At 38.9% G+C, this 26,589-nt stretch overlaps 1 protein-coding gene across 18 annotated transcripts; it reads left to right on the top strand.

The window, feature by feature from the left end:
- The first annotated feature begins 723 nt into the window (after positions 1–723).
- Positions 724–25,655, top strand: LOC149727268 (uncharacterized). Of its 18 annotated transcripts, none has more exons than XM_089890072.1 (33): positions 724–1,221; positions 2,978–3,056; positions 11,265–11,300; positions 11,627–11,634; positions 11,944–11,970; positions 13,293–13,328; positions 13,520–13,546; positions 13,697–13,723; positions 14,183–14,200; positions 14,468–14,536; positions 15,502–15,585; positions 15,823–15,885; positions 16,059–16,145; positions 16,214–16,321; positions 16,574–16,630; positions 17,212–17,232; positions 17,370–17,450; positions 17,635–17,697; positions 18,115–18,177; positions 18,285–18,335; positions 18,404–18,502; positions 18,645–18,689; positions 19,997–20,065; positions 20,404–20,454; positions 20,809–20,871; positions 21,351–21,377; positions 21,524–21,577; positions 21,847–21,873; positions 22,030–22,056; positions 22,399–22,431; positions 22,959–23,048; positions 23,829–23,867; positions 25,095–25,655. In XM_089890072.1, the coding sequence occupies exons 1-33, from the start codon at positions 871–873 to the stop codon at positions 25,098–25,100; spliced, it is 1,986 nt and encodes a 661-aa protein (XP_089746198.1). In that variant the 5' UTR covers positions 724–870; the 3' UTR covers positions 25,101–25,655. The 18 variants fall into 18 exon arrangements, with proteins under 18 accessions (XP_089746198.1, XP_089746197.1, XP_089746205.1 ...); XM_089890071.1 differs by lacking the exon at positions 22,959–23,048 and adding an exon at positions 23,409–23,501; XM_089890079.1 differs by lacking the exon at positions 20,809–20,871.
- The last annotated feature ends 934 nt before the right edge of the window (positions 25,656–26,589 follow it).

The raw sequence follows: 26,589 nt of genomic DNA on the forward strand, positions 1-26,589 counted from the left end.
CTCGAGGCAACCGTCTGCGAGGTAAATAAAAACCACAATCCCGTCTTATAATGCAAGCAATTGAGCGACACTTGACTGTAATTAGTTACTTTTGTGAGATTCAAATTATCTCTGTTGTGCGGGGTCGGGAACGCTAATAATGACCGAGCGCGGCACAAAAGATCCGGGCAGTTACCTTGACTATCGCGACCTTCGAACCACCGTTGGAGTGAGACCGAAAGAAAAAGTTTGCGGCCGCCCAGATACGGAGAGGTATCAGATAGATAGACCACCACTCCATGCAGATACGAGTAGTCTGTGTCGTACCTTGCCACAACAAGCAACTGGTAAAAGTGCTGGAAATGTAAAGGAAAGCCAGCCGACAATGTAGTCTAGTTATGCTCTTGGTTAGGTAGCATATGCTTGGGAGAGATAAGACAACAAAGGAATAGTTTATTAATTCAATACAGTTTTATATATCCTGTAACTGGTTTGCGAATTGCTGCAAATTTGCGTTTAGCATTATAGGATTCGTCAGCACACAAGAATAGAATTACGTAACTTATTTGCGAAGCTGTACGCGCAGTTTGATTAATTTGCTTTCCCCCCTTTCCCCATGAACCACTCCAGTAAACCGCAAGTCGATCACGGGGCTCATAAAGCTTTTATCTTCCCGAATTTTGGAGCGAGGTTTCTGCCAAGGATTCGGCAAGAGTAAATTATTCCGTTCTCCGGAAGGTAATTTTCATTTTTTTTCTTCCGCAGGCTTTGTTTCTGTTTAGAACGAATAATCGTGCTTTGTATTAAATCGCGAGCTATAACGAGTTGTCTCTCGTACAAGCAACCATTGTTAAGTCGGTACATCGAGTAGAGAAGACAGCTTCCGCCGAGATGGGAGTCCCAGGATCCGGCCGACAAACATCCCAATCCACGAAGTACAGTTCCGACCCCAACGCTTATTATCACCGATCTTACGGTACAACAAGTAGCGTCAAAACATCAATTTGCCACCAATTAGCGTTTATTGTGCTCGGCTTGGTGTGTTGTTGTTCTCTGGCGGTGTCGCTACTTTTTGCCAACCGACTTTTGGTCACTGACAAGAACTTGAACGACCTGCAAGCAAAATGTTCCGGTTACGAGTTGGAACTTGACTCGCATCGTCAGAGCGTAAAGGAACTTTTCTCAAAGGTCACAGAACTTAGTGGGCGATTCGTGGACTTCGATGGCGAGCCAGAAAACAAGGTATAAATGCCGCATGCTTAAACACTAGATTCGGTGATTAATTATTTGCTTGTGGCAAGCCACTCCTTCTGTGTGACACGTCGCACGCGCTTATGGGCAGGTAGAGCACTCGTAACGCCGCAGAAGGCGCGTGTATTTGTTTGTGTTCAGGATCCGCGGTCCCGGGTCATTGTGATCGCTGCAAAACGGCCGATTTGCTAATCTTAAGTGTCCGTGACTAATCACTGCAAATACGCTCATTTCCACCGTGAGACCGCAACCATAGAACGTTAGCTTCATGTTGAAACTTGGACTCGTATCAATAAGACTAATTGCTTCATTCGCTTCGATCCTCTGGCCACGGTCGGTTTGATGTCTGATGAATCCATGCGACTTAATATTGTTTCTCTATCGCTAGCAAATTTTAATTAACTCTTGCGACCTGTATTGCCCTAAGAACGACCAGGCTTTAAAGTCACTGCGATTTCACAGTCGCATAAAGGTTTACTCTTTACATCACCAGCCGACCGAGGCATTAACCGAGGCATTAGGCCATTCACCAAATACGTAACCTGTTTTTGATCTTGCCTTCTCGTACTTGCCACTACTCCCAGCGGGCTTTGGCAGCAGCTTACTGTTTTGGGTTGCTAATGTTGAAAGGCTTCTTGTAATGATAAAAATCACGTTCAAAGCGCTGTCGTCAGCTTCTGATATATTCTGCATAACCTCTGCATGTACAAGCTTTATCAGTTTACCCGCCAAGCATCCACACCTGTCGCTCAGTTTGTACGGACGTTTAGAATTCATTTCACGCGATTTCTCTAATAAACAGACTACCCTGCCCACAACATGCAAGCAGGTTCATTTTCTTCGTGTGTGTTCCGTCAAAACGGGTAAAAAATCGCCTCAACGTTTAGAATCAATCAATAATAATATGCGTGCACTCTCTACGTGATAAAAGCCCTGAACAAGTAAACTGCGGCATTCGTCCGACCGGTATTTTGCAACATAATGGTTAATTTGTTTCCTATTAATACTGTAGCAAGTTCGTAGCTCGTAACTTAATGTCTAAGTACGGTTTCCTTAGCGTATGAATTAGTGTCATCCTTTATCCAATAATTACAACGTGAGTATTTTAAAGTTATAGTCGGGCACGCAAGTACAACGTAACACTGTTAGCTTATCCATTACTAAAGCATGTTTTCCTAGCCATTTACAGAGTTCGCCGTGGTAGTCATTATTTTCAATCTAATATTCCTATTAACGTCTTCATTCGTCTATATTATGAGTTATGTTGCTATCACTGTGAAAATTCTTTTCGGAAATCGCCTTAAAACTTTGTGTTGAATCACTGTCTATAGTGCAGTGTTTGTTTGGTGTACGTCGCCATTTAGTTTAATTGTTTCCATTCATGACCGTGATATTAACGATTTAGGCTTTAGGAAGTGATGGCGAGTCTCTGCTGCGCCAGGCTGTATCAAAAGAAGTAACCGCGTAACGCGTCAGGCATAATTCAATGGCGCACGCCAAAGATCGGGGCGACGATATCCCACAGAGTTGTTTCCATTCTAAACCAGTTTGGTCACGCTGATTTTACTCATTATGGCAGCGTAGCTGTGCTATGGGAAATGCTACGTCGTGAGACCGACAACCGACGTAGCTCCTTCCGAAACAGCAAGCTTCAAATACCGGGGTCTTGTTTAGGAAGCCCTTAGTTTTGAACAATAACTTAACCCCGCAAACAAATAGCAAATTATTTATTTTTTACTTTTAACAGGACAAGGACGAAGCAAAACTGCGGAGAAAACGATCCTTCGGTGGATGCCAATGCCCTTCAGGTCCACCAGGGCCAAAAGGTATGTTTACTACAAGGTCTCATATATGACGTCGGTATTGTAGTTCCCGTTCCCCTTTTGTGCGTAGTAACCTACACCACATGTCAGTAAACATAATAATACTCGCGGCAAAGATCGTGGTTGGCACTGGAGTATAAATTTCGCGCTTCTGAACTGAAACTTTGACAGTGATGAATTGTAGTATAGCAGGTATAAAACGTACATACTGAAATTTGAACTCTAGAAACACAACATGTACATGCCTTTACCTAGCGACGACAAATCTTTCGAAATCAAAACAAGTTCCAAAATTAAACACGGTATCGACAAACCGAAATTGCTCTTCAGTATTCGATTACACAGTTGTGGTTTAGAGTTTTACGAATTCGTGATTCGATTCTGAGTTCGCCAGCCTTTTTGCTGTGCGGTGATATCTGTATGAGATACGAGGTTTCATGTTAGATTACATAAATGACAATAGCAAGAGTTCTTCGCTGGTCATCGGGTCAGGAGGATGGCGACCTTTTTTATTATTTAAATACATGTCAGTTAACTGTTGCGATACGAAAAGCGATATTGTGAAATATATCTCGGACCATCTAAAACACGATAAAGTTTGTAACAGAAAGTTTGTATTGATAATCAGCAGTTTTAGTTTTGAATATTTGTGGCTTTCCGCAGTTCTTTCGTGTGTGAACAAAGCACAATATGCCAGTGTCTTTCCCGGTCTATTTACGCTACCGATATAAATCCACAGATTTCTTTCGGCGCCGAAATTTCTCGCTGTCAAAATAATTGCGCAGCGTAGCAATATCAACGCCTAATTGACAGGTTTGGTTACTTCTGCTGATAAAGTACGTCAGAGCTCGGTAGATACCCCTGTTTCTGTAACCCGTCACCTTCCACACTGCGGCGCTTCAATGTTTTACTACCCGCCTTGAAAACCGAGTTGAACCTGTTAGAGAATTTGATCATTTTGTTCCGGATTGTCGTGTGCTCTCAACTAATGGTACGTGTAAGTTACAATAGAAGGAAGCTTTGGATTCTCCGATACACTTGATAGGAGGACATTGTGCATTTTGTTCCCCTGTCAAGTTGATGGAACGACAGGTATTGGTTTACCGACAGTAGTGGAACGTATTACACAATCCATGCTTTCATTCATGTCATGAATTAAGATGGATTCCCTAAATTTGTGGGAATCCGGTCATAAGTAAATCCGCCTTCCAATTTTCTTCTCGCGCTGTTGAATCAATCAAGTGGGCAATAGACAGGCCACCCAGGTCTGTCCCATTTACCAAATCAACTCATTTGTTTTGCTACTGGACCAACGACTTCAAAGCTTCTTCAATGGCCATTGAGGTAACTCGTATTTTCGGGGTTCCCTGGTCCTTTTAGTGTCTTAGTTGTCCTGGATCAGAACTGAATACGATTCCCTTTGTCTCTGGACTTTTCGTGTCCTAATTTAATCGGCTCGTCTAATTCCAGATCGAAATTGTCGTAAAACGCATTTCCCAAACGGGTGATATAAAAATCGTTACTCGATTAGCTGATATTGCCCATAATAGGCATCCTGGTTTTATTGCCGTTTCCCTGAATGGATTGTAAGTCGTCGCGTGAGCTGGACAAAAGACGAGAAGGCGGCAATCTGCGAACACGTCATTTTGTTATTGGACGGGTAAATGTAATAACGTTTGTCGCCTTTATTGGGTGTGAAAACCGCCTCGTTTGTTGTTTATTACTACCGCCCGCATTAGTTGTTTGTAAACAGATATTTTACAAGGTATGCGCCGTACAGCATGCGCTCGCTTCTTATGTCGACGCGGTTTTCGGACCGTTTCAATATTTCGGAATAAGTTGTTTGGTCGATACAACTTACTATCAATCTTTCTTAACAAGACAACTTGTCAGGTTTCTCGCCTTGCAGGCCGCTATGTCATCCGTCATTAATGACAACTATTTGTGTTTTGTTTGTATCTATTTACACGGCGTTCGGTTGCCAGGTTTGTCTCTTGTTTATGACACGTACATCGAAACCACGGATGGATTTGCGGTTCCGGAACGATGGCTGGGAAACGACAATGTTTGCTGCTTATTTAGAATCCAAGCGTAGACCATGCTATCTAACGTTCGACCAACACCTGCTACCCTCCCGCCATAAATTGCTTTAGAAATTCTCGTGTCGTGTAAATGCGGATCGTCAACCCTCGTTCTGTAGTTTTGTTGTTCAATATATGGCGCTGCTAGAAGCCGGAAATTACAGTGAAATTGCCCTGAGTGCGGATTACGATCGTCAGCAACTGTCGGCAAGCTTCAAAGCGCCGACGAATGATGATGTATCCTTTTAATTCAAGCTCAACCGCCGCCCTGAGGATTCGTGACGCAATTAACACTTGGTAAATTAGGCGGTGTCAGTAGAAGAGTCCTTACGATGATGACAACAGTCGAACGCAATGCGGCCATTATGTCGTATATGCCGAACACATAATGTGTTTGACTTTGCAATATTTGACCCGCATGTATAGGGTGCTTGCATTTTAGTTCTGTCGTTGCTACTTCCGTGCTATCAGTTCCAAGTTCATCCAAACTCAAGTTACGATAAAAGGATGGCAGCGCTAGCGAGCGAATTCAAATGTGTTCCCAGCGGGACAGATGTGTTTAATCTTGGCTTAATCTACAGGAATGTGTTATATGCTGGGGAAAGCAGGCACGAAGCTCCTTGCTGCTTTTATCGACAGGCAAAGTGGTTTGGGGCAATTTCTGTCCACTTTTGTCCGTCCAAATCGATACTACTGTGGGGAAGTGACCCTCTGTACACCGACCACGTCATCGACACCGGTTATCGCACACACAACCTATACGACTTCTGAGACACGCCGACAAATCTATTTATTTGCGCCCGGCAATTTCCCTTTCTAGTAGGGGTAGGGGCGTCCATTCTTTCACCCCAAGGGTTAACTGGTAATTGCAATCGCGGGCAAGACCTAGTCACCCGTAACCGCGGGTCTTCTACGCAGTTTAGATATGGCCTCGTTCGATCTGTGGGTGCATCGCCGACTAGAGAGACTTGTAAACAATAAAATTCCTCCCCAAATGAAGACGCATTGCTTAGCCGACCTACAAACCTAATGCGGAGTTCAGCAGCGAAACAAATTATTGCGATGCGTCATAGTTTGGCACGATCAGCGGAAAACAAATTCGCGACAAATTGTCTCCATTGCTCAGCACTTCGGTATTGTTTGCCGAGAAATTGGCACTTTTTCTCCAAATTATTTACCGAAACTGACACCCAGACTGTAAATCATACCATTAGCCGCTAACTGGCCATGCATCAGATACGATACAGTAATACGAGGTTGAGGTTCTTTTCTTGAAGGTTTGTTTTGTAAACTCTATTCATTAGCTTCATGTGGTTAACACGCAACTCCGGTAATAACAGCTTCAAGTCTCGTCTTATATCCTGTGTTAACAAGTCCACCACCAACCCCCTTATTGTTCACTTTCGCATATACCGTGTTATTGACGTTATATTTTGATTGCCTCGCTTATCCAGATGTTGCGACTTTCGTTCATTCGCTTTGTTAAACGCCGCTTTCGAAACTAGCGTTCGGTTACGGGGAATTAATGTTTCCTATATAACAACCCCTCTATAGCTTTTGTTTGTAAGTTGCCAAGGTGATTCGTAACCATACAATTCAGGTTATTTTTGTTAATTTCTAGGAAATGAATTTTTGTAGTGTTGCGGTTTTAATATCAAAAACCATGTCTAGTTTACGATAATAATAATAAAAATTTAGTTGTTTTCGCTTTAATTACATTTGCGAAGTTTCACTACCTGTAAATAACTAAACGACCAACATTATAGCGACAAAACGGCAGTCGTTAAAACACGCCACAGTTAAAAACATATTTACATTTAATTGGTAAAGATCTCGTGGCAGTTAAAACATAGGTGTTACGTTTACATTATACGAACCGCTGGTATTTAATTTGCAAATGTTTCAATATTGTTTGATTGTTGTTTACAGTTATTAAAGTATCCTGTTTCAACAAAGTAACTGAATAACACTTTGCGTGAATAATTGGTCAAACTGCGTGACAGAGTGCTTTCGTTTCGCTTAACAAGCCTGTCATTTATATGCTTGTGAAGCAACTAGCGGTCCTATGCCCCATGCCGAGCCACCATGGTGGTTACTAATTCGTTCGTTCCTGTCCGATACAGGGTCAATCATATATGTTCGTTTCCCGACTCAAACTTAATTATTGCAATTTCTTCTGCGTGAGAAACGCATTGTAACGAGTTTGGTATTTTATTGAGCCGGCGTCCCTGTGGCTACCGTGCCCCAACAATATGTTTGTTGTGCATCAAACCTATTCCGGGCCAACGGAGAAACCTTGTAGGCCCACTCTCGTGTTCGAACTTTTGTTGCATTTGTTTCCGATCGTCTGTCACTTTTGGCTTTTTGTTCGAGCAATTTAACCTTTACCTTACGACGCCAGCAGTAATACACTGTCTCAAGTATTTCGCCAAGCACAAACAAAATGCAAGCCAACTGGAAGATCGTGTTTTTGGCCTCAATTATTTACAGTTTGTCCAATTTCAAGCAACTGAATACCAAACGCTGTGGTTCTGGCACGTGTCCACCCTACTGCTGTATACGCCGTCCCATTATAGCCAAGGAACGCGACGGCGATCGTTTTTCGTGTCTACAAAACGTCTATTGATGGGCTAACCATCTATGGTTTATTTTGCTTGGAAACAAATCACTCGAATCAGAAATTCTTCCCAAATGTCATGCGCAATTCCGGGTGACGGGCGTTGAATGCGGGAGAACATTAACACGGTTCCACCTCGTCTCTGAACGTCGATAAAAGCCAGAAAGCAACGAACCATCGCTTTCTGATGATCCTTCATTCTCCCGGCTTGTCTGCATGGGCTTAACGGTGAGACCAAACTTCGGTGGTCCGATGTCACCCCGTCCGTCAAATTCGTACCGCGTTTCACTTTAGCAGGATAATTTTTACTTAACCCAGCCTACGTTTCCGCCGATGGTGTTACTGTTTTACCCCAAACACCATTTCCCCGAGATTACCACCTTACGCATCGAACTCGGTCATTATCGATGTAAAAACGTTCAGGTGTCGTTTTCCACCGACTGCCTGACAATGCGGGTTACTGTATACCGTCCAACGGTCAGCTGCAACACGAGCTGATGACTTTTCACGCATTAGTGTTTACAGATACATCAGCAAGGGCTCGGCATTGCTCATGGTCACGGGGTGTCGGGAATACTTGATTACTTTGCGGAAGCTTTCGGTTTCCTTTGGACATTTCCAAGAGGTCGCAGGCGCCGCCATGTTGTATTAATTATTCAAGCAACAAACTTTCCGATAATATTTGATGTGTTGGCCGCATAGTTCGTCGCTAAAGATCCAGCAAGGCGCGGATTATGGCCGCGATATTTAGGCATTAATAATTAATGTTGTGTCTTGTGACTACAGTGAGACATACAACAGCCTGCGGACGGCAAGTCTTTAGAAAGGGTATTTGTAACCGATATCCTTCATTCTGTCATAAACAATCAGCTATTCACTTACGTTACACCACCAGTATCGGCGCTCAAAGAAATTTTGACATGGCCTAATCCGGTATGAACTGGTCGGGCCTTTGTGGAAAACCGGATCGTATTTAATGTCGAAATTCGTCACGTCCCAAAGATGTTAAATATTCCTTTGACCAACGCATTTCTTTGAATAGTTCTTACAGCTTTTAGAATCCAAATTTTGTGCCCGACTTGTATGAGTAGGTGGGTTAAGATGAATACCGTTATCACGAAGCATCTTATATTTTCTAATCGTGTTTTTTTTTATTTTAAAGTCGTGATGATGTGGTTATTTAGTTTTTTAAATATTCTCAGTTTACCACCAAACAGGACGATAAAAGAAAATGAGCCATTTTACTTTAACTTACTATAACTATAACAATAACAGTCCCTTATTTTCTACAGTGTGTGTGGGCATATAGTTATTGCCGGCGCAAGTTTTTTGAGGTCAAATATGTAGAGAACCACTGGTGTTGTAGACATTGCGGCTGCTTTTGCGGTAAAAGAAAGTCATGTTTCGAAATCTGATCCAGATTAAAAAACATAGGAGTTAATCCCATTTGGTTTGGCCCCTATGGGAGGTCACGTGTTCAAGTTGATGTAAGCGCATTCGCCTCAGTAATGCCCGGCCCATTAGTGAACTACGACCTTATTAGTTATACTCTCAATGGACAAAGCGCAGCCGCTGTGTTTCGTTGCATTTTGCGGGTTTAATGCCAACTTCTGGTTTGACGGCAATCAAAATCACGTTTTTGAGTTTAACACACCGCAATTCGCCCACGGCAAGGATCAAAGGAGACACCACAATGTGTTTCTCCTGTTTGTTGGCCAATATGAAATCTAATATCCATATTCACGCCCCTATACTTTACAAAGCATTGTCAACACAGGCGTTGATAGGCTATAATCTTCCGTCTTACTTTTACGTAGTTTGGGCCTCTCTGTTTCCTTAAAGTGGACATGTACGCTTAACTCTGTAGTCAGGTACGTGTTATAAAGCGACGAAACAACACAGCGGGGAAGGGCGATGACATAAGTGTCACTCGATTGAGTGGCGGCGCCGACAGGTCCCACGTGAACCTCTCTAGGCAGCATTATGCACCGAAGGTCCCACGCCCTCGGCATATCTACAAAGGGAATTCGACGAATTAACTGGACTGCTGTTTCCCCGTGTCCTTAACACGTTGACTCAGCGTTAGTTCAATGACAGTAAAATCCTAACTTCCAATCCTTGAAATTCAAATACAGCCACCCCATGTATTGTCTAAAATAAATGGTCAAATTCTATCGAAAATGCGTTTTCTTTTCACATTATAGTCTGCGTTATCAAATGAGCTAGTGTCAATTGTTTTCGCCGAACCCTGGTCTGTGAAACAAAGACGCTTATCCAAACTTCGGATAACTTATCAGCGCCGTCACACTGTCTGCCAGTGAACTACCCTAAGATTGACGCAGGGACATTTATTGGGGCGACCAACAAAAGAAATGTGCCGCAAACTACAACGTTACGCATTCAGAGGCGTCTTGTATGTTCGTGGTCACTGATAGCTTTGTGAAGTAAAATAATCTGTGACGTTTGTATTTGAACTTTACGCAAAGCAAGCAATCGACAAAAACAAGATGGCCATTGAGCGTACTCGCAGTTTTATTTATTAGCATTACAATGCTGCGCGCATTCTCTTAATCGAGTATAGTACTGTGAGGTTGGACGGATAGCTTTATAGCACATATACATATCTCATATTTCCTAATTGTGTGTTTTAACACATTTTACAAAGCTCTTTCAGAATCTTAATGAGGATATGTGGTTATAATTTTAGTATTCCTTGTTGACTACCAAATTAGGCGATAAAAGTAAACGAAAACATTGACTATTTTACCCTAACGCAATATAGGTTAATCAACCTTGCCGCTAAGTGTCGTCGTACATTCCCGCATATCTCAGAAAACCCACTACCGTTTATAATGTTGATTTAATATCCGAGATGCGGCTGAAAAATTCATTTATAATTGTAAGTTTATATTTTCTTTTGACGACCCGGTAATTTAGCGGCGGATAACAAAGGTATCGTTTATTTTGGCAAGACAGTTTTGTCACGCTCTTGCGATAACTTCACACTAAAATTCGATTTTCGGGTTTAACCTGCTGGGCAGACCGCGACACAGACCAGATCGCCGCAATATTTTCGCTTTGAACTTGTAAGCTGTATTTACCGCGAGTCGCCCGAACGTTTATTTGAGTTGCTAAACATGCAATTTGTTGTTCCGTTTCTCATTTGTTTTCCGCGCAAATGGGCGGAACGATTTTATTAAGTGCATATCCGTGGTCGCGTGTGTGTTTGCATACATGTTTTAAACTATAAAAAACACTTTCTTTTTTTGACCGCAAACTTTGATATTATATTACTTTACGGTAAGATGATTTCCCTCAGGAAATAATATCCCATATATCCTTGATCGAGTTTTTAACAACTTATATAACGCTTTTCGCGGAGATGCGGTTATATAATGCTATAAATATTCTTTATTTACTACCAAACGGGACGAGAAAAGAAAATGAAAACACGTGTCTTTTTATCGCAACCTAATATAGATCAAACTTAATTTCCCTGTTTTTCTTTCGCAGGCGAACCAGGTGACGATGGACGCAGGGGACGCAGAGGTACGCGTTGGTCATATATATATTGTTTTTATACTATATGTGAACACTCTGTTTTTGATATACAGTAGGGCTGGGAAAATGGGACACCTTTAGAACAGAATATCCTGATCGTGTTTTAACAATTAACAACGGTCTATGGGATTCGTGTGGATACGGTTTTATAATTTTTTAAATGTTTTTTGTTTACTATCCCTTAACGACTATACTATAATTGTTATGATTGACCTGTTAAGCAAAGATAAGTAAGCTAGATTTATTATTCAAGCCTTCATATCTACATACACTAATGCTTGCTCTTTATTTTTCATGTTCAAATCCATGTACAGGAAAAGTGGTAAGTATCCAAAGTTTTGTTGCCTTTTCTTCACCTGTTTTGTAATTGCAGCACCAGATGTATAGAACAAATTGCGGCTTCTTATACTAAAAGCTGCAGGCACTGCATTTGTATTTATACTGGGGTGTCATCCGCACTTGTGGTAGTTAATAGCTCTCTGTAACTTACAGTTTACCGGGACAGAGTAGGAACAAATTAAATTTTACGTACTCTGGTCCCCTATGCCTATATTTCGCTTATACTAGACGGTAGCTGGTTTGTCTTATCATCTTTTAACTTTAGTAACGTTAAATTTTTGCCGGATTACAGGGCTTTCCCGGCAAAAATGGATTCCCGGTATATACTTATTCGCATGCATTTACTTTGTTCATTTTAATCAAAGTTAAATCTCATGCATGCAAAACATCGATTTAAAACTTCCGCATGAAATATGTTAAATATCCCAAACTGTAAAATGTTTGCCTTTTCTGCATTCGCATAAAATAATGCAAGCATCTAATATTTTAGATTTAGAATGTCGCTATAATACATGCATGAATTCGAATTACCACTTGAAGTGCATGGTACAGCATAACATGAATTATTCCCATATTTCACTACATTGAATGCCATAATTTTATCACTCATGTGTCAAAAGATGGTTTAATATATATTTTTTGCCAAAACTTCTAAAACACCCGGTATTTTCCGGGTAAAACACTCAGCGTTTTGGTTAACGCTGTTGGATGGAGTTGGAAGCAAACCAGCATGTTGGACTTGGTGACGGTGAGTCTCTGCACTTTTAAACTTTCAAAACTTCCCTATAGCTCTTATTCCTTCCAAACGGCCCATAATTTCCACTGCACATTTAGACAAGTAAAGTCAGACCTCAGTATAATGGTATAGTATGGTGGGGTAAGATGGGACAAGTTTTCATTCCCTTTTTTGTCCCATTTATTTATAAACGAATAATATTTAGAGAACTGTAAAACCGTTGCCCGCGACTTAAAGAGAAAAACTGATAATTGCTTAAAACACGATCAGGAAATATAGCCTATCTTACCCCACAGTACTATATATAGTAGGATGGGGGAAGATGGGACACCTTTTTATTCTATTTTCTCGTACATTTTGGTAGTAAACAAAGAGCATTCAAAGAATTATAAAACCTTGTCCTCGCGACTTTCATAGACCGTTGTTAATTGTTTAAAACACGATCAGGATATTTATATATTATGTGCTAAAGGTGTCCTATCTTCCCCCACCCCACTATATATTAAAATTAAATAGTAATTTCGACAAATCCCTTTAATTGCAATTCCACGTTTTATAGTGCATGGTGTGTAAGTTGATAAAAGTTAAATGTTTTCAAAGGCATGGTGAAGATAGTTTAGCTCTTCTGGTTGATTTTTAGTTTGTGAATATTTACTGTGCGTTTTAGTTTCTGTTTTCCTTTTTAATCGATGGTAAACCTTCTATGGATAATATTTGTCTTTTCCAACCCGATAATAAGGTGTTCTATATTCGAATAATATGTTATAGACCGGTATAGAAGTCCAGCTGTAACACATAGATCTTTAGCCCATATAAGGGCATGGGTTGGGTAATTTAATACAAAATACAATTATATAATTTACGCACAATTGCAAAATGCTTAAATTTTTTTGGCTTATTTTCAGGGGCCCATTGGCATGCCTGGTCGTCGCGGAAAAGAGGTAAATACAAACATGTATGATGTTATTTTTGCTCCCAAGCATTGTCTTTTTCGGTTCCTTAAGTATATTTAAAACGTTAATATCATTCCAACATATCGTATGCCATTCGATAAGACCTAATTCTTTAGGAATTTGTTAACAAATAAATTACATTAAATCATATATGGACTTATTTTACTTTTATTTTCCAGGGTCTTCGCGGATTGGCAGGCTACCCGGTTTGTGTATTATATGATGACCACACCGCTCACGACGCACTTATCTTTTTAACATATTTTTTAAACTCGATATTAAACCATCTTTTGACTAATAGGGGACTAATTTTAACTTTGTAAGCCTTGTTGTTTTAAAGTTTATATTTTACACAGGGTCCAATTGGATTGACAGGACGTCCGGTACGTAATTTTAGTTTCTGTATCTTTTTATTTCGGTATGTCTGAATATGAGTATAGTTAAGTAAAACTTATATATAGTAGTTTGGGGGAAGATGGGACACATTAAGAACATAATATCCAAATATCCTAATCGTGTTTTAAACAATTAACAATGGTCTACGGGAGTCATGAGGCTACAGTTTTATAATTCATTGAATGTTCTTTGTTTATTACCAACTAGGACGAGAAAATAGAATGAAAAGGTGTCCTATCTTACTCCAACCTACTATATTTTTATTCAATTAAACCTGTTTTAAATGAAAATCGATATACACATAAAGTAGTGCCATGAAATAAACCCAATTTGGCTCGTTGCAAACACTTACTTGAAAATAATATAGTTATCGAATGTGGGTATTCCTCACTCAATTACGTCCTTTATTTCAACCATACACTCACACAACCTGTATTTTATTCCAGGGTTCAAATGGAGCTGCGGTAAGTAGCTACACTAATTAAATTACGCCGAGTAAGCAAGATTAAACTACGGCCATGTAACCTTATGCTGCACTGTAGTGACGTGCGGTTAACTTATTTTCACTGTACGTTTGCCCATTCTTATGTCATCGGTGAATTCGGCAACTCGTATAAGCCGGTGTGGGGTGTATGAAACACAACACCGGTTTTATAACGAATGTCTTTACCCTACGTCACGCCAGGATAAGTAAGTTTCGTTCGTTTATTAAAGTTTTTCTTTTGTTTCAGGGACTTCGCGGATTGCCTGGTTTGAAAGGAGCTAAGGGAGACCCCGGATCTGAATATACTGCAGCAAATGTAAATATCACTTTAGCTGTTTGCACTTTTTGGTGGCGTTTACCTTTTGTTTGTATACCGACACTCACATTTCACCTGGCAAGCTCACGAAACACTCACTATAGAGAACGCACTTTGGCCTGTGATTAACTATAATTGAATGAATGAATGGTTGAATACAGTAGGGTGGGGGAAGATGGGACACCTTTTCATTTTATTTTCTCGTCCCATATTGTAGTAAATAGAGAGTATTTAAAGAATTATAAAACCGTATCCTCACGACTCCCATAGACCGTTGTTAATTGTTTAAAATACGATCAGGATATTTGGATATTATGTTCTAAAGGTGTCCCATCTTCCCCCACCCTACTATATAACTTTACCCGGCGAAGCAGCGATAGTAGTTTTTACACGGGTGTTCTGTTACATATACACTGTGTGACTGCTTATGAGTTACCACGTATGTAACTTTGAGGGTGATTATTTTGGGGGTATATGGATAGAGACTTTATTTATACAACTTCATAATGGATGAATTGTAGAAGTATTCTCGCAGGATCATTTTTGGTTAATATAAGTATTGCGAATCAGAGTTACAAAACTCTCTGTGCTCTGGTACAAAAACTCGCTGTGACGTAGCGGTACCTCGAGAGTGACAGGGGTAAACAAGAAAGCATTGTGATTACGTAACGACTATTTAGAGTTCTCGGGTGTTTAAGTTTAACGTATAGCGTCGCACTGCAAAGATGCGTACGTCATATGCGGTTTCTTAGCTTCGCACCGGGAATGTGTTAGTGGTCTTGCCGGGTGGATTACTGTTCATGTGCTTATGCTGTGTTGAATCACTAACTCATAGCGTAAAGACAGTGGCGCACAGTTCGGACTTGCCGTTGTATGGAGCTCCATACGACTGCTAACCACTGTGCGCCCATCACAAATTCACATGTGTTGTAACATTCATGTTTTTGCACGGAATGTGGTGTTAGGTGGCGTCTCCTTTGGTGGCGCACAGCCGTGGGCTAACCTTGGACGAAATTGACAATTTCATTGAGCAATCGGACCAACCGAAGGTAGTTGCATGTTACGCCATATCGTGCTCTATAAGAGGGTACTATGGTTACACTATACAGTGAGGTGCAGACACCAGAAACCTCCCGCACTGATAGTTTAAATTCACTTTACTAATTTACCGTTAATAATAAGCGTTTGAATAATGTAGCTTGCATGGTGCTTTGGTGTTTTGTAGTTGCTGCTTTTTACATAGGTTAACCACTATATATTAAACGCACATATTCATTTTGTTACAGAGCCGCATTCTTCGTATCTTTCCTTCCATGGTTGGAGAACCAGCAAGAGAGGAATTAGACCGGGTAAGAACATTACTTATATCCGAAAGCTTCACCGTTTTACTTTACTTACTTTTTTACTTTGCAAAAAAATTTTTCCTTATTTTTTTTGAGGGATTTTTTTTGGTGAATTTTTTTTCACATCATTTTTCTTTGCCTTTTATGCCTAGTCCTAAACTAACATTTCACCATTTTAGGTTGGTTCACATCAAGGACCACCTGGACCACCGGGGCCTCCAGGACCTCCTGGTCCCGCTGGACTAAATGGCTTACGAGGACTACCAGTAAGTGCCAATTGTCGATGTATTATCTCACGTATTGAAAAAATTAAATTTGTTTTGAATATTTTAAGGGTCAAACTGGTGAACCTGGACTAACTGGATTCCCGGGCCCGAAAGGTGATTCTGGCGTTGCAGGTCCCCCTGGTCCGAAAGGTGATATGGGACAAAGAGGAATCATGGTGAGATATCATTGATTTATATACTAATTGTCGGGGGTCAGGGCCTTTGTTATATAGCTCGTTCTGAGTGCAGTTTACATAACTGTTTTGGGAGATCTGGAATTTCAAATATGATATTCCTCAAATTTGTTTCTACTTGAAGCTTATATAGTTATGTAATTACCAGTAAAACACGCATGTGTAGTGTCTTCCTTATATATCCTATACCTTGTGGTTAAATTCCTAATCTTAATAGTAAATTCTTTTCCCAAGATGTCAAGGCACAGTTCATCACTTGGATATGGCCTGAATGCTATTTTACCCGTCCCGGTATATACGCTGTTACTTTTCTATTCATGCGCGTTTGTGCGTTGTCGTGGCTTTTATTTTGTGTGTTTGTCTATTGACCATTTTGCCGACTGCCACTCATGTAATTGCGATGGCAGCCTGGATAAAATATGGACACGCGAAAAATCTTTGTATGTCCCATAGAACAAAAACGTCTCAACTTTAAACAGAAGTGGCGAATGTGAATATTCCATTTCAGCTAGTTGTTTCAGCAGATTGTTTTTTTCTTGAAGTGTTCTAACATTCGTTTCTTGCTTTACTAATTAAACTTTACCCATTCTACGCTGACAATGTCTAAATCACAACATAAACATATGTTATGTTTTGAGTAAAAATATCAGTTCTGTTTTTTGTTTTCCAAATTGAACTTTACATACACCTACCTTTATAAAAGATTTGCCCAATTTACTTGTGAAATGCTTCTTATTTCTTTTCTACCACGCATGCTTTCTTTTTATTCATTTCTTTTAAAGTCTATATCTATTGAAACCTAATCTAATATTTCTGACTTTTCTTTTTTAACACTTCTGGCTTTAATAACCTCTTGTGTGCTTTTGCTTTAGGAACTACTGGATACAGTGAAGGTGCGTGTCTCATCTGGCATTTCTTTGTATTTCTTCATTCTCTTTTGCTCTCTCTGACATTTCAGGCTTTGTTGTGTTAAATGCATTTGTATGTGGCAAACAATTGGAACCAAACTTATTTTATTTTATCAATTTAGGGCGAAATTTCTCATGTTGGCTCACGCTATGGATCTAGCCGTCCTGGTCCCCCTGGACCACCTGGAAGAGATGGCAGTAAGGTGAATATATATGGTTTTAAAAGGAAGTATCTATACATCGTATTTCATAATGTGAACTACCTGACATGGTATATTTGGCAACCAAAATTCATTTTTGTACTTTCCGAAAAAAAATTACGACCTCTTTGGGTATTTCTGTCCTTCCCCATATATAGTTTAATTCATATCATTATTTTTTCTTCAGGGTGAAAAGGGCAGCATTGGTTACGCAGGTCTGGATGGTTTACCTGGAGCCGCTGGTCCACAGGTAATTAGATATTATATTTTGCTTTTTTTAAATTTATTTTTTTCATCCTATAGTTTTAATTACAAGGGGCAATTCAATAGATGACACACCTGCCTCTAACCTTGGGGTTCTGGGTTTGAGACTCGGCGCTGCTACTATTGACCGTGTACGTGTCTTTGGGCAAGACACTTAACAGCAATTGTTTCAACCAATTAGTCACTTTGTTGTTGTCTAAGCTATCAGCTACACAATAACAAATTAAAACTTTCAAAAAATAGAATTACCCACAAAGTTACATATATGTGGTAACTCATTAACGTCCAAGGCATGAGTTGTGTGAAACACAACACCTATGTTATGACAAAAGTCAGTGTCCTGCAACGGAAGAATGAATAAAGTACATTCATTCATCAATTTATATTAATACCTTTACTTCAGGGTGAGAAAGGTGCTATTGGTTATGCTGGTCTAGATGGTTTACCGGGAGCTCCTGGTCCACAGGTAATTGCACGTTACAAGTTGCTTTCATCGTTCAAATCTATTCACACATCTATTAATAGTCGTTACTACATTCACACACGTCTCTAATGATATGCTTGTTCCTATAGGGCCTCAGAGGAGACAAAGGAGCACCTGGGCCTATGGGACCACCTGGATTAGTAAGTTCATACAATTACAATCACTACAAGTAACTTTTGTTCAGCTTTTAATAAACCTTTTCGTTCAGGGCAAAATGGGACCCAAGGGGGAAGCTGGCTTCAATGGAAAACCTGGCTTGCCTGGAAATAATGGAATACCTGGAACACCTGGCACCAATGGAAGCAGTGTAAGTGTTAAATTTCAAATTTCAAATCAAATGTTCAATTTGATATTTGCCAGTTAATTCAAAAAAATGTTTCTTTTATGATTTCTTCAAAATAAAGGTACAAAGGCCCCATAGACTTAGAATTAACAATATTTTCTGACAGAGCTGCGATTGCGTTGCACCAACAGGAAAGGAGGGCGTATATTATGTGCGTAGTTAAGCTGGGTAGTAGTGTTGCTTGAGTGAAACTTTTTTGTGACCGATGCAAACGCATCTGGAGTTTTGTATTCACAGTGCATGCTTGCATTGCTTGTATTGATAAAGTTCTATTTTGATGGAACCAATGCTATTTTTTACAATTCCATAATATGTTAAACATTAATAATAATATACCGGTAAAATGTTTTTTTTCATTTAAATTTAAACAAAACATCTTGGGTAAGAAGTAGGGAACTAGTTAAAAACACTAAATTACTAAGGTGTCATTTACTAAAAAAAACTTTTACTTAGTTTTGTCTTATCTTATAGTTAACAAGGCTAAACTTAGCTGTAGGTTGATGCAATAGAGTCGTTACAATGGTGTAAAAGCATATAATCAACAGTGGTTTATACTAAATACCACACATTATCAATTAAAAACATGGAGTTTCCCTTTTAGTAAATATAATTTGTATGTTTGCAATATATGGTAGGGTGGGGGAATATGGGACACCTTTTCATGCTATATTCTCGTCCAATTTGGGATCAAACAAAAATACTTTCACTAACTCCGTTAAAAAACTGTAATCTTAGGATTCCCATAGACCATTGTTAATTGTTTAAAACACGATCAGGATATTTGGATATCGTGTGCTAGGTGCCCCATCTCCCCCCCACCCTACTACATATGTAGTCACAGCACTCTATCTTCTGCTTGTAGTAAAAGCAATGTAGCGTAAATTCACCTTTAGCGGGTGTTGTTGTTTTAGGTGTTTATTTATCTTTGTTTGTTGTGTTTTTAATTTGCCTTTCATTTTTATGGCGTGGTGGTGTCACTTTATGCTGTAAATGCAAATTCTTTTAACAATGATTCCCAAATATTTAACCACAGAACATTATATAATGCCTGGAAGATTGTACAACTTGGCTGTATAGGTGTGTCACAAAAATAACCAATAAACAAATCATAGTTTCAATTTACTACCCTATGTAATATTATTTAGCACCCATTATACATTTTTCATATCACAGTTATGTTTTGTGGGTTTCCTGGGTGTTGGGGTAATGGGCACAATCTGGCCTAAATCACAGCTCCTTGACAAGGATCTCACCCTTAAAAAACAGAAATATTTTGTGGATGAATGATTGGGAATCATTGTACAACAAGATGCTGCATATTCATTGCTATAATGGGTTGAATCTCACCCACATTATCATACTCTAATATTAATTGCATCTTACTTACAGTTTAAACCTAAAAATGGCAATTAACTAATATTAATCATAAACAAATCTAAAATCTTTATGTTTACATAGATACCTGGACCAAGTGGACCTCCAGGACCAGTCGGGCCAATGGGACCTCGTGGAGTTGCAGGCAACGATGTAAGAATATGTTATGTTTATTTAATAATTTGATGTGTGAATAGGCCTATGTGCGCCTACCTTTAGGTAATTGGTAACAGGTTCAAGGCTGTTACCGTTGTGGGCTTATTTGTCTTTTGGAAAGACACTTATAAATGCAATTGCTCCAATCCAGTGGTGTCTTATGGGTTGTTTAGATTGTCGGCCTTATAATAAAAAAAAGAGTTACATGATAATTTGTAAGTGGCACAAGGTGTATGAAACAAAACACCCATATTATGTCGACTGTCATTGGCCTTTCCATGTTAAACTAAATACATTACGTTTATTTAACCTTTAATTTTAAACTCATGTTTCAGGGCGCGCCTGGTAAAGGAGAAAAGGGTGAAGTGGGTTCTATGGGATTACCGGTATGTAATTTACACTTAATGTATAGATAGTATATTATTACATGGTGTGTTCCAAGCACTTAAAAAGTTGTTTATTTAAAATGGATGGAAAATGGTTTGAAAGTTATGAATGTGTGCCTGTTTTTGCTGAAAAACCAAGATAAACTTTCTGGTACTGCTGTTGGAAATCTTGCACAAACATTCTCCGCGGGTGAGGTACATGCCGCACTCTATGGTATACTGACACCCAGAGTGACTCCTGGGTTGAAGCAATGTTCTCTTAGTGTCTTGCCCAGGGACACACAAGTCTTGCAATTCCCCCAAGTATTCCAACCTTGCCTCCCCCTATTTTAAGCCCCCTTTTCCATTGAGCAGGGTCCTGCTGGTTTAGATGGTTACCCCGGAGAGCCGGGTTTACATGGATTACCTGGCAGTAAGGTAGACATGGTGGTTTAAATCGGGTGTTTGAGTTTTGCCGGTGGTCTCAGATTAAACAAAGTTTTTCCACAGATCGAAAAAGTCTAATTTTTTGGGTTGCCTTAGTTTTTTTAAAATTAGACTTTTTCCAAAGTAGTTATAGATGGTTAAGTAGGGCAACTGGATGATTGGCTAAGGGCCCAGTTTTTGTACAGTACTCTTTACTGACATATATATGTAATTAGTCTGGTCTTTTTATGACTCAGTTGTTGCTTAGAATCAATTCTCTATTTCTCTTGTTGGATTTTATGACCGTACTCTGCAGAATTTAGATATTTTACTTTTTGAAATGAATACCCACTTTATAAAAGTAATATTCTTAAACATAAACTAGATTTTTTACAAGGAGTTACTTACATGCATGGTGTGGCAGGTGCTAGGAGTAAATGGTGTATTTCTACTTTTATATAATAAAATTACTTTACATATTTTACTTGCAGGGTACTAAAGGTGACATGGGCCCTATTGTAAGTACTAAAAATTCATATTAATTTATTTTTATTTTTTTTCTGTTTATAAACAGAATTGTTATAAGTTTTTGTAATAAAATATTTTAATGGTTATTTCAATGCAGTAAAGTATTTTAAAATTTAAATCCTTTAATGTTTTCTAGGGTCTGAGTGGCAATCCTGGAACCAAAGGTGAAATGGGAATTGCTGGTCCTGCTGTAAGTACATATACCAACCAATATGCTATTTTAAGTTGTTTACATTATTTCTATTGGTGCTGTGGCATAATGAGATTTAGCCTACCTCTATCCAAGAGGATACGGGTTCCAGGCTCGATGCTGCTATTATTGCAGACATATTTATTGTCCGAAAAAGATGGCACGAGGTGTATGAAACATAACACCTGTGTTATAACTACTTCCGTTGCCTTGCCATGCAAAGCTAAATAAGTTGCATTCATTAACTAACAATGTTATATTTTCTTTAGGGTGCAGAGGGACCAGCTGGAATTCCTGTAAGTACCTTCTTTTCATTGTTTTCATTAATTTAATCTTCGCTACTATGTTTAAAGAGATATTATAAATTTATGGTATTTTATGTATGTTACACAAATGTAGTTGTATTTAGAATTTTATTATAAATCATCTGATTTTCTATTTCTTGTTTTCAGGGTTTGGTTGGACCACCAGGACTCAAAGTAAGTTACTTAACCATTGCATGATAAGACTATCAAGTTAGTTAAAAACGCATGATTTGCCTTTAAATGGTGTAACTCCCGTTTTAACATTCTGTCAGTATATTTGTATGTAAACTTTAGGTTTAATTCTTGTACTAAAACTTAGTTGCTTTGTGTGTTCCAAACATATATAGGCTACATGATATGAACAAAAATAGTGTATAAACATACATATTATAGGTCATATACATATATATATATTGTGGTTGCAGGTCGTATATACATATTAGGAACAACAAAATTTGACACAATGTCATATTTTCCTGAGATTTGTGTTTAAACTTTTGTGTTTCTTTTGTGTAGGGGGTTAAAGGTTCTAATGGAAGGCCAGGCAAGGTAAGTTCAAAACTAACATCGCTGTATTTTCTTATATTGGAAGTTAGTAAGCAAATGTATTAAATACCTCTGATTATTTGCTCGTACAATTATTGCCCCACTTGCCCAAACTGTTAAATTCAAAGAACTTGTTAATCATAAAACCCCAAGAAAGCCATGGTGTTTTTTAATGGTATTCTAAATGTACCTGAAAGTTCCCTTATTCCACCATATTAAATTCTACCTCAGAAAAGTAACTTTGAACAGTATTGTTTGGCCCACATTATAACAATAATGTATGGATCTATTTATATTCACTGCATTATATTGAGGTGTACTGACTCCAATGCATGTGTTTGTTCATTCCCAAGTTCGTATTTGTTTGTGTTTATTCAGTCCGTGTTAACTGTGTGGACGGCGTGCAATCGCGTCGTCCATTAATGCCAGTTGTTGTGTTGCTTGCACTAACAAAAGGTTTATTTCATTCCTTGCATCGTCATCATAAACTCACTAACTCCGTCAATTGCTTGACCTGGATGATCTAACAGCCCGGGAGACGGGGCCGGCGTGGAAAGCGGGGTTACAAAGGACCCCGGGGTGACGTAGGGGCTCCTGGTCTCGATGCCCCATGCCCACTGGTAAGTTCCTTTGTATGAGGAGATCAAGGACCTACAGCTGCGACAGAGAGCGTCAATTTTAGGCGCCATGAATGGTTTGTGTGTTGCGGCGAGAATGCTCGCTCTACATGTGCTGCGCGTACGTTGCATGGATTGTGGTGTCGTTCGAACGCTTTCAACTTTGCCAGTCAGTCGCTACCAGTTTCATACATGACATACCAAGTTCAAGTGCTCGTACTAAACCGCTTGTTGCGTGTGAGTCTGACCAAACTGACCAACGTTTGTGTGTACGTCGCCGTTGTCAACAAACAAAACTCATTTACATTCCCACCGCCTTACCATTGCGTTCCGATATCAAATTCTTTGTGCCGGTCCCCGCAGATCAGACGTGGGCGAAGGGGTCGCAAAGGAGACCGTGGCGAACCAGGCGCTCCTGGATTGAATGGAATCGACCGTATTTGTTCAGATGAATTGGTAGGCTAAACAGGCGAATGAATACGCTGTTATAAGCGCTTACCCACGTTCGGATATTGTTTACAGACATAAGTGTGAATGTGATGTATGTTTGGTGACGAATTTGAGGTAGATGGGAATGCGCGCTGTAAATAATGAGTTTGGGTCGTTGTCCTCCGATAAAAACATAGATGTTGCTCTATTGGAAGCAATGTACAGATTTTTTTGATGACTTTTGTGCAATTTATACCATACAAGTTTAAAATCTATATCAAAATTAGAAGCATTAAAAATCTGTATACTGCTTTAATTGTCCTATCAAATTCTGACTCCATTTTTAAACTACAGGGAGAAGATGGACTACCACTCTCTGGATGCTGGCAAAAGGTTTCTAAAGTTACCCATAGCAGGGGCAAACGGGGTGGGGGTGGGAAACACAAGAAGCGCAATAGAAAAGCGCGCAAGGCAGCAGCGGCAGCTGCAGCAGCCAAACAGTGACCCTAGTTTTTGAGTCAACAAAACAGTTGTTATTTAACGCGGGTATTTATCGGCGAGCAGTCGTCCCTTCAGTGGTTGAGGTCGCATATCGTCGGAACTTTTGTATAGCCACCGATTTTTCGCGTAATTGTTAATTTCCACGGCCCTTTTTTTCGCTGTTACTTTTATTTGAGCAAGAAGCGGCCTGCAGCCTCAAGTTTTTGTTTCTTGATTCCTTGTACCTACAAAGGCACATCCATTTTTACTTTAATTAATTGCTTGTGAGTGAAGCCTGTGTCCATATAATTGTTAACTTAATAATCTCATGAAATCGCCGACTAAAACCTGATAAAGACTTAATATTGCGGTCATGTCTGTTGTGTAATTGGTTAAAACGCAACCGAATTTGGAAATCTTTGGTTTAAATGTCGATATTTAAAAATACACGTTGACTTGATGTTAAAAGTGAGATTTTACTTTAAAATGCATCAGAACCCACATTGTAGGGTAAAGAAAGATTATATCATTGCACGTCATGTCCATAACTTGGTGTCTATCATATTACATCGGCATCTAAACATAAGTTTGCGAACCGCACTTAAAGCTTGCAATAGTCGCCGTTGTTACTGTTTGTTCGTCCCCTCTCATATACATGTTGTCTCGCATTGTTTTGGCTGCTGTGACCGTAGAGCTTTGAATGGGTGCTGCCATTCTTACATATTCCGGTGACTGGAAAACGTCATTTATATAAATGGTGTCACCGTCACCTTTAGCTGTTTGGGTAGCTTAACTTATACATTTTATTTGTTTGACTTGTCACGAACGGCGTAACTGCTGACAAACTGTAATTCAGCCAAATTTTTAATCATCTGAAGTTTTTAAATTTTCGACAGACACTTCTTAATGGTATAATTTCTGTTTCATAAACTCTTTAACACATGTCCTCTTTCACTCCAAGCAGTGGGTACTTCGTTCGTGACTTAGCTTAACGCAGATACGAATACGTTCTGCATAGAAATTAATCAGTACCAGCTTTTGTAACCCACTAACCGTTTGCTTGTTTTTTTCAATGTTTGTCACCGTCACTTCGTTGCTGTCATGTGTTGTGTGCTGTACAACGTGTGGAATCCACCGTAGCGATAACACTGTAGCATGAGTGGTGTTTGCTGTGAGACTACTGAGCGCCGACCGTGCGGATGATTCATTTCTTCGAGACTGGAGCTTACTCTTCAAAGATGGAATCAACTTTATCAAGATTTACGACGAAAAAAGGAACTTCATGTTTTATCCTGAACATTGAATGTAAACGTTGTGTTTGTATCTCACTTTGACGTACAAGTTTTAATTGGATTTTTACTCCATTTTACTTAACCAAAATTTGTATGTACACCTTTTCTCGAAATAACACAACTACTTTTGGTAGCTTCTATATTACGTTTCTGGTTTTACAAAATGTTATATTGATAGTAGGTATAAATATTACTCATAGAAAACTGCACTGGTATGTTGTATTTTACATTTTATCGTATTTGTGTACAGTGTCTCGGTAACTTTTTACTACTCTTGTGAAAACTTTTTAATACTCATTACTTTTCTTTCATCTTAAATAATCCATATTATGACATTTTGAAAGTTGGTTTAGTTTTGATGTCTGTTTTTTTTGCTTTATTTTAATATTAAACAAATGCTGTTAAGCAATCTTGGGTGTGTGTTTTATGGTCAAGCATCTTTTGAGGTTTTAGTCTAGTATATTTTACATACATCTTCAAAGTAATAGTTTTATTTTTAAACTGGTAGGTCATGCCAGATTTTGTATATGAACTTGATTAAACATGTACATATATGAATTTTCTTTATATTAGGATTCTGTGTACTGTTTTAGTATAGTCAATTATGCCAATACTATAATTTTTTACAGGTTACAAAATGCCAAGACTTTGCGAAGTTTAAAAACGAATTTCCTAAATTGCACATCGAGCCCAACACAGACGCCCCCGCGCACGTTTATTTTAGGCGTTTTCACGCTTCAGTGAAATTCTGGAGTCTTGTTTTCGCAATGAGTTTGCAAACTATTGATTCGAATTTTCGTAGTTACACGTAGTTTTTTACTTTATGCGCTTTAAAATTCCTAAAATAGCGTAAATAACGTTTTAATTAAACGCACGTTTTACAGTTTGTATTTAGTGTTTATAAGTACAAAATAACCGTAACATTTATAAATGCCGAAGAATATAATAAAATAAAGTAAACCGCCTAATTGTTACGGTTGTACATATTTAATTAAAAATACCTTAATAAATCTGTTTTGTTAAGTTGCCTAATCTATATTTTAATTTTAGTATGGTGCATGGGCCTACTAGATTGTAGTTATTAATTAGAGTTAAAATATTTTGAATTTAGTTCCATTTTACCTTTTATCGTTTTTGCTTCAGCTGTTTTTACAAGCAATAATTACTTATTTTAAATTCTGAATAATTTTAACTGGTTTAAATAATTTTTGATTTGAAAAAGTAATTTAAAAATTTGAACACATGACCTAATAAGGTTCTTAACTAAATTTAAAAAATGTCCAACAAAAGTCTTAAAAAATCTCAAGATTAATCAATATTAACCCTGGTAAATTAATCAGCAG

Source organism: Ciona robusta, chromosome 12, assembly GCF_009617815.1.
Source record: "Ciona robusta chromosome 12, ASM961781v2".
Lineage (NCBI taxonomy): Eukaryota > Metazoa > Chordata > Ascidiacea > Phlebobranchia > Cionidae > Ciona > Ciona robusta.